Genomic DNA, 8,856 nt, shown 5'->3' with positions numbered 1-8,856 from the left:
CTACCTCATACTTATTAGCTAGTTATGCACTACTGGACAAGGAGCTTAAACTCTCCATCTTAGTTTCCTTGTTTGTTAAATGGGGACAATAATAGTGCCTATCATATATTTGTCATAAGGATCTAAGGCAGTAATATATAGAAAGCATTTTGCAAAACTTAGAGCATAAAACTTTATAAATGCTGGCTAGTCTGATTCTTTGTGGATGACTGTCATCTTTCCCTAACTCGAGAGTTATCACGGACAGAGAAGCAGGACAGCTGAACTCTTAGGGCTGGAAGGTAGAAAATGCTGCCAATAACCTGGAGGAGTAGACCCTCTCCTGCTCAAAGGTCTTTGGTAGGTATTTGACACTTACTAGCTGTGTGACCCTGAGCAAGTTACTAAACCCTGATTGCCTCATATAAAAAACAAAACTTTGCTATCTCCTTCTGCTCCCCACCAGTTCTCTGCACAAAGTGGCCATTTCCTCGATGTTTTTTTTTTCTTATTCTATCCTAAAACAATGTTTCTAAATCCATACTGCACTGTGAACCAGCAAAATATGTAAATTCTGTACAGTAGATCATTTTATCTTCCATTGCTGTTAGAGCATGGCTCTCACTAATTCAGGCTGGAGATCAGTTGCTGAGTAGAAGGAGATAACAAAAATTGGCAGGAGTAGTTTGTATGGAGTAAGAGGGGTCACTTTTGTTACTTTTTTTGGTATAAGAGTAAGGGACTTTGGCAGTAAAAAGTCTTTTAGGGCAGGAGCAATTTGCCATTTACAATTGGCAGTTGGGAAGAAACCACAACAGATAGTTTTTGAATGGGTATCAACTCAAATCCAACATGTAAGATAAATAGTAATCTTATTTTTAGTAAAACGATTGGGGAATAGTGATATAACATAGTGTACAAAGGGCTAGTATTAGAGTCAGGGGAGCCTGAGTTCAAATCTTGCCCCTGATATGGATTGGCTTTGTGACCATGGGCAGGTCACTTAGTATCTCATTCCCCTTGTCCCAGTGGAAAGAGCTTTGGATTTAGAGGACCTGGATTCAAATCTCAACTCTTCCACCTATCATCTATTTGACCTTGGGCCAGTTCCTTTGTGCCTTGGTTTACTCATCTGTAAAATGAGAAGGTTGAACTAGATGATGTTTAAGGTGATTTCCAGTTCTAAGTTTATGATTCCATGATAAGTTATAGGACTACTTCACTTGCTCGCAATATCTATTATAGCTAAGTTTGGCAATATCATATGGTAGAAGTATACATCAAGTCTAAAAATGCAGTGGAACAATGTATCCCTAACACCATTTAGGAGAAAGGGTGTCCTCACCAGAGCAGGTGAATATTCCTGTCTGCTTGACTGAAAGCATTCTATAATGGAGATTTCTATCTTTTGGAGTAATAACTTTCTTTTTCTACATAGAGGTGGGAAAGGCTAAGATGTATTGTAATTTGATTACTCTTCCAGTTAGAAATGAAGAAATACAGAAAATGAAACTAGTTTGGTCTATGTCATAACCATTTCTGACATGAGTGTGGTGACAACAATTTCCTATTGTACATGTTGTTTGAGAGGGTGTGTGGAGTCACAGCCTTCCATAAATAGGCTCTCTGTTCCTATCCAGTCGTCCTTCTACCCAGGAGATCACTGCAGGCAAGACTAGAGACATAGCTCAAGAAGAGATGGCTCTCCTGGAGAACCCATTGGGCCACCCAGAGAAATTTCACATTTCAAAAGATTTGGGCTTTATTCTGGAAGACCCATTGGTAAGATTATGGCATTAAAACATGTGGCAAAATACTTTTTGTCTATTGTGTTCTATTTGGTTTGATTCTGTTGATAAGGAATGCCAAGTATACAGAATGTCTTTTTGATGCTGCTTTTGTAAATTTTTTCTAACATATTGGAAGAACAGAAATACTACTTTGAGAATAGCAGCAGAGTCCATAGGAGTTAGAGTTGGAAGGGATATTAGAAATGACCTATTCTTACTATTTGAATTTACAGGATAAAAAACTGATGAGTAGAAAAATAAATTGATTTGCCTGAAGTAAAAAAGACATTAAGTGGCAGATGGAATCTAGGATGTGACTCTATCTGCCGATTTTGGATCCAGGGCATGCTGGATGGGTGATGAAGTAGCCAAATATAAAGCCAAATACCTAATATGTTGGATTTGGAGCTAAGCAAGCAAGTCATTTAACTTACCTATTCTTGGATAAGGAAGTTACTTCAAAAGCCAGCCTTGAGTTACAGTGGCCACAGGTCTGGATTTGAACTCACAAGACTGGGGTTTGAGCCCCAGCCCTGCCATTATGAGTAGCTATGTAACTCTGAGCAATCATTCACTCAATTTGCTTAACTATAATGAGAATAATAATCCTTGAATTCTCTCGCTCACAGAGTGATAGGGAGGATGAAATGAGAATGCATACTACTTAGAGTTTTGTTAATAAGAACTCAGTTATATAGCCCTCTAATGCTTCTAAAGTGCTTGCCTCAACACAGTATATTTACCTCTATTTTACAGACAAGAAAACAGATTCAAAACGGCTAAGTGATTTTCCCCTGGGTCACATAACCAGTGAATGTCAGAGTGGAGATTCAAACTCAGGTGCTCTGACTTCAAGATGAGTGTGCTTTCATTATACCATGTTGCCTTACTATTAGGAATGAATGAAAACCCAACATGTCTGAATTCTCATTAGGAAATGAAGATGATTGTAATGATGTTTATGACTTCACCTATAATATCAAAGCCTTAAGGGCTACGGTGTTATAGTAATTTAAAGTTGACCCAAACCAAATCACATTTGGAAAAATGACCTGTAAATCCAAAGAAGGTAAATTCAGTGCCAGCAAATACTGAAGAGTACATATACTATGTATTTCAACAGATGTCATTTGCATTTTTGAGAGTACAAATCAGGCAGGTCATGGGTTGGGTTAATATGTTTTTGTTAAGCTCCAGAATTGAGTGTAAAAATGTGAGTCATAGAATTGGAATGGTCAGACTTAGCTACTAAGAGTTTCCAAGTGAATGGCTATTAAATGAATACTCTTCTCTTGATTACTAGATTGACAAGCCAAATCTAGAAGATTTCCAACAGAATCTTATTGAAAGAAGCCTAGTATTCATCAGGTTGAGATCTTAAAGCAGGATAAGGCAATTGGGTACTTGAGGCACCAGGGAGGGATCCGCAGCAATATTACATAGTCATAGGGTTGTTTTTTGGAAAATGTCTTTGTAAACCATAAAACCCTACAGAAATGTAAGTAATCATGACTCTTCAAACCAGTGTGTTATTTTGTCATTACATATGGGAGATGTGTGCTGTAATTTATGTTATGTTATATTATGGTCAAGACTTCTTAAAGAAACCATCTTAGATCAATCTCCTAATATTACATTTGGAAAGTTAAAATTGAATATTTATGTCACATGATGATTTACATTAGGCATTGAATTACAGCTTGCCAGCTCACTTGTTTTCAGGGAAATGTACTTACAGGATTAGTGTTAGAAGTCAGAATTAATTTTTTTTTCTTTACTCCTTTTCCTTCTTATAGTATGACCTCCATCCTTTAAATGCCTAGCACTCCCCTCACACACACCTTTCTTCTTCTCTTCTGGTTCTATAATAAAGAGAAAGAACATGCTATTTAGAAAGGATAGAACATCAATCACTTATATCTTAGTGTGAATAGATGGATTTTGTCATAGTAGTATCTGCATATAGCTTTAGAGCTGAAAGACACTGTAGATACCATCTAATCCAACCCTCTCATTTTACAGATAAGGAAACACAGGCTCAAAAAGATTAAATAACTTGCCTAAGGTCATATAGGTTATATGTCATGAAGGTAGGATGGAAATATAAGTCCTTACTCCAAATACAGTGCTCTTTCCCCTATACCAGGTCTATTTGTTACCTCTTTTGGAGGTCCTATGACATTTGAATTTTAAGCATTATCTCCAGTCCTGTGCCCTTTCTGAGCCTCAGTTTCCTTGCTTATAAACAAGGAATTTTTATTTTCTCTTTAAATAATTTAAGCCAAGAGAGAACAAGGTAGGAAGAATTGGGAGGATGGGTAGAATAAGGACTCTCCCCAATCCCACCCTCCACATTCTCCTAAAATTGCATCATTTTGGTCATCACTATTTAGACATAATCTGTATGCCCATGCTAATGTTCTGATTTTGACAATGCTAGTATTATAAGTAGAGATGGAAATTCCCCATCCATGTGGATATGGAAATCACCTACCAGATGGTGACACAATTTAACTGAAAAGAATCTCAGAATCATCTATTGTTAAACATAAAATCCTTTTGGTACCATATTTTGAGGGTACCCTATGGTATTTTCAAAGAAGACCTCAGTAACCAAAAAGAAGAGGCCCAAATTATCACCTAAACTCAGACTCTACTCTGTAGTAACAGTTTAGACAGATGCAAAAAGAAGGAAAAGTTTTGAATCAGTAATAGTAGAGTTATCCATGGTGAAGGTAAGGGTCTAATGGGCCTGAAGTAGGTGGGTGATGTGAGAAGAGCAATACTGACTCAGCATAGAAAATGGCGAGAACTCTGGTCTTGGAGGCAGAAAATAAGAGAAGTTTGAGTTTATCTCACCATGATTCTTGTCAAGTCATGTAACTCCTCTGAACCTCAATTTTGTCATTTGATCAATGGATATAATAATACTTATCTATCTGCTGCCAATTGATTGTTGTATAGAAAACACATTATAAACCTCAAAGTACTTCTAGTAATGTCATTTATCATTATGGGTCTGTAGGATGTCCAATTCAGACAAGGTTATGGAAGATTTTTTTAAGGAAGTCATTATCTACCCAAAACTTGTTTCACCCACCTAACTTCCCTATTTCCTATGGTTATCATAGACAGGCATCATTTCAGTCTTCCAGGTTCCACACCTCTGAAGGATATGACGTGAATTCTGTAGAAATCCAAAAGGTCATACTACCCACTTTCTGAAAGAGAGGTCCTGAGTTCAGAGCGACTGTTAAGACATTTTTTTGGACGTGACCAATGCAAGAATTTGTTTTACTTCACAATACGTATTTGTTCTTTTTCAGTGATGAGGGCAGGGAGGGATGGAAATGGATTTTTATTAATTGAAAAAAATGAATTTAAAAAAAAGGATCCAAAGGGAATGAGTCAATACTAACTAAAACAATTAGAGTTGTATTGAGGAGTTGGCAACTGAGATGAAGGATGGATTAGATCTGGATAAGCAGAGGTAGTGAGAGAGGGTAAAATATTTCAAGTGAAAGGAAGAGTAAGAACAAGGTACAGAGATGAGAGTAAGTAGGGTATATGCTAAAGATAGTAAAGTGATGGACCTGTCTAGAGTGGAAAGTGTGTGTTGGGATTGAAAAGGAATCTGGTGGTGGTAGACAGGATGAATTTGAAAAGGACAAGAGACTCAGTTGAAGACAGGTTGACTGAAAGGCTGTTAGGTGATGGAGTCCTATTGTTAAAGGAATAAGATGAGTAAATTGCATTTTTATTTTTTCTATCAAGGAGGAGCTGCCTGATTGCTATCAGGTCTGGGTGAGACTTGCAAAAAATCTGCCCTCTCTGATTCAGAATGGCCAATTTCGGGAAGAAGTTAAACAGGTTTGAAGTTTATACTACACTCATGTTCTCGTTTTGTTGTTTGCCATCTCAGAAAAGCCACCTTTAACTGTTTGCCTTAATCTCTTCTTTTTCTGAAAGCTGCCAGAACTTAATATTAGTCAGCTCCAAGGACACAAGGAACAGCGCCTCGCACATCTGGCACTGGCGGTTATCACCATGGGCTATGTATGGCAAGACAGCGAAGTCATGCAGGTTTGGAGAGCTTGTTTGTTCTCTGTTGGAATCTTTCATTTCAGATTTTAAATACCACATCTTTGTCCGTGTTAAAATCCTCAGTGTTTCAGAATTAATCACAACTTCAGTTTTACTGGGATGGTAGAAATTATGAGGATTATCACACCATGCTTAAATTTAGAGCAGCCATAGCACAGTAGAAAGAGTGATAAATTTGGAATCAGAAGACTTAACTTTAAGTCCTAACTGCTATTTACTAGCTGCATGACTTGGGACAAATCCCTTCACCTTTGGACCTCATTTTCTTTATTTGTAAAAGGAACTAGGCCAGACTTTTTTTTTTGGCTAGGCAATGGGGTTAAGTGACTTGCCCAGAGTCACACAGTGTGATGTGTTATGTGTTATGTGTCTGAGGCCAGATTTGAACTCAGGTCCTCCTGATTCCAGGGCTGGTGCTCTATCCACTGTGCCACCTAACTGCCCCTAGACTTTTTTTAATACCTACTTCACAAAGTTGCTCTGAGGATGAGGTGAGATAATGAATATAAACTGCTTATGAATATGAACTATTATTATTTTTCATAGCTCATCTTGGTTTATGATCTATTGAAAATTTTTATTTTTTCTTAGGATTGGTCAAATGAGTCAGGGAAGGCTCATATAACCAAAGGATTGTAGATTGAAGAGGAAAGACCTTAAATTTAGTCCAATTCTTTAATTTTACAGATAAGGAAACTGAGGCCCAGAGAAATCGCGTGACTGGTTCAAGTTCACATAGTTAAGGGGTGGAGTTCAGGATTCAGACCTAGATCCCCAACTCCAAATTCCGATCTTTTTTTCCCTGTATCACACTGATTCCTAAACATCTTCATGTCAATGAAAAGAAATGTTAAAATGCACATATACACACACATAACCCAACAAAAACCCCTTTCACAGCAAACATTTACTTTAAGTGAGTAATTGTAATTATTTTTCCAAAGTATTCTCATAATTTTAACTTTCTTTTTTTATCTTATTAATTTGTTTTGATTTATCAATAATCACTTCCTTAAGCTTTTGAGTTTTAAATTTTTCTCCCCCTCCTTCCCCACCTCCCTCCCCAAGATGGCATGCAATCTGATGTAGTAATTTTAACTTTCAAAGAGATAATAATAGCATCATCTCTACAATGATCTAGATACAGTAGTTGTAGTAATAATAATAATAATGATAATGATGATAATTTATGAAGCTTCTTAAGATTTGAGAGGCCCTTTAAATACATTATCTCATTTGATACTCACACTGACACTGGGGAGTAGATACTGTAGGTATGATCACATTTTATAGATGAATAAGGTGAGGCTCAGAGATGTTGAAACTTGCCTATAGTCACACAGCTAGTAAGTGGAAGAGTGAGGGCTTGAACTGAGGCCTTCTGGTTCCAAGTCATTGATCTTACACTACAGCTATTACAGCAAGTTTGCTGACAGACAGAATGTTACTCTAGTTGCTGAGTATTTCAAACAACTGTTTTGTGTTTTGGAAAGAGTATCAAAATTAGAATTAGAAGATAGATTCATGTCTTAGATTTGCCAATTACTGAACTTGTGATCTTAGCAAAGTAAGTCATTTCACCTGACTTACAGTTCCCTTCTCTGTAAAATTGGATGTGATAATATTTATATTACCTGACAACCTACCTCTCTAGGTCTGCTGCAATACACATGTACACACATGTGTGTGATCGTGTGTTTATACATATGTGTGTGTATATATACATGCGTATTTAGGTAGTGTTTTTATAATCACGAAGTGCTAAGTAATACAAACCACTGCTTTTATTTTTGTAAGCTAGAAACAACCTCATTTTAGTTACTATGAAGTGTAAGTAGATGTTATTGCTTCAAATGTTAACAAATGAATCATATTTTAACTAGGTGCTGCCCAGGAAAATTGCTGTCCCTTTCTGTGAAATCTCAAAACAACTTGGCTTGCCTCCAATAATGGTGTATGCAGATTGTGTTTTGGCAAACTGGAAGAAAAAGGATCCCTCAGGGTATGTAGCACTTGCCTTAGCTGGGCCAAAGAACCCAGTGAAGTTGGGCAAAGTTTTTGAAGTCAACATTATCTGTCCTCCCCCAGTGAACCCGGTTTGAAAGTTTAGCAGGCATGATCACTGACAGACAGGCTCATGGATTAATAGAACTTGGAAGTATGTTAGAGATGTAGCATAAAGCCTTTATTTTACAGACATGAAACCCAAGGTTCTAAGAAGTGACTGAACCAGGAACATGGCCACAGAAGTTCAGACTTGGAAGAGATGTCTGAGATGATCTAGTCCAGGGGTGGGGAACCTGCAGCCTCAAGCCCACATGTAGCCCTCTAGGTCCCCAAGTGCAGCCCTTTAACTGAATCCAAACATCACAGAACAAATCCCCTTAATAAAAGGATTTGTTCTGTAAAACTCAGACTCAGTCAAAAGGCCACACCCAAGGACCTAGAAGGCCTCAAGTGGCCTCGAGGCTGCAAGTTCCCTACCCCTGATTCTAGTCCAACCTATTCCTGATGAAAGAATTTCCACTGCAGTTAAGTCTCCATTAATGTGAACAACAAAGCCCTGAGATGGTCCCATATATTTGAATTCACTCTATTCAAAATTACAATTATGTAATAGTTGGTAATTGGTTCCAGCCCAAAGGGAATATTCAGTATGAATTGAGTAAAGCTACCACTTCACAGGATTTCTTGTTCACATTAATTAGGACCTAACTAGGTCTGTACAATATCCTGTATAAGAGGTCGTAAAGCCTTTGCTTGGAGACTTCCATAATGGAGGACTTGTTACCTCCTCAGGCAGCCCATTCCAATGCTGGACAGCTCTACATGTTAAGTTTTTCCTTATATGGAGCTGAAATCTGCCTCCCTATAACTGCTATCTTGTACTTGCATTTCTGCCCTCTGGAACTAAGCCAAGAAGGAAGGAAGGAAAGAGAAAGAAAGAAAGAAAGAAAGAAAGAAAGAAAGAAAGAAAGAAAGA

At 37.6% G+C, this 8,856-nt stretch overlaps 1 protein-coding gene across 1 annotated transcript in view; it reads left to right on the top strand.

Annotated features, from left to right (window-relative positions):
- The first annotated feature begins 1,611 nt into the window (after positions 1 to 1,611).
- IDO1 (indoleamine 2,3-dioxygenase 1) overlaps positions 1,612 to 8,856 on the top strand; it is a 17,151-nt gene continuing 9,906 nt past the window's right edge. The window contains exons 1-4 of the mRNA XM_027865630.1: positions 1,612 to 1,761; positions 5,544 to 5,639; positions 5,739 to 5,852; positions 7,757 to 7,875. Of these exons, the coding sequence (XP_027721431.1) occupies positions 1,678 to 1,761; positions 5,544 to 5,639; positions 5,739 to 5,852; positions 7,757 to 7,875 (413 nt within the window). The 5' untranslated portion in view covers positions 1,612 to 1,677. The remainder of the gene's footprint in view (positions 1,762 to 5,543; positions 5,640 to 5,738; positions 5,853 to 7,756; positions 7,876 to 8,856) is intronic.

The sequence above is a fragment of the Vombatus ursinus genome, unplaced genomic scaffold (assembly GCF_900497805.2).
Source record: "Vombatus ursinus unplaced genomic scaffold, bare-nosed wombat genome assembly UNPS02014778.1, whole genome shotgun sequence".
NCBI lineage: Eukaryota > Metazoa > Chordata > Mammalia > Diprotodontia > Vombatidae > Vombatus > Vombatus ursinus.
This window is presented reverse-complemented; position numbering and strand designations above follow the sequence as displayed.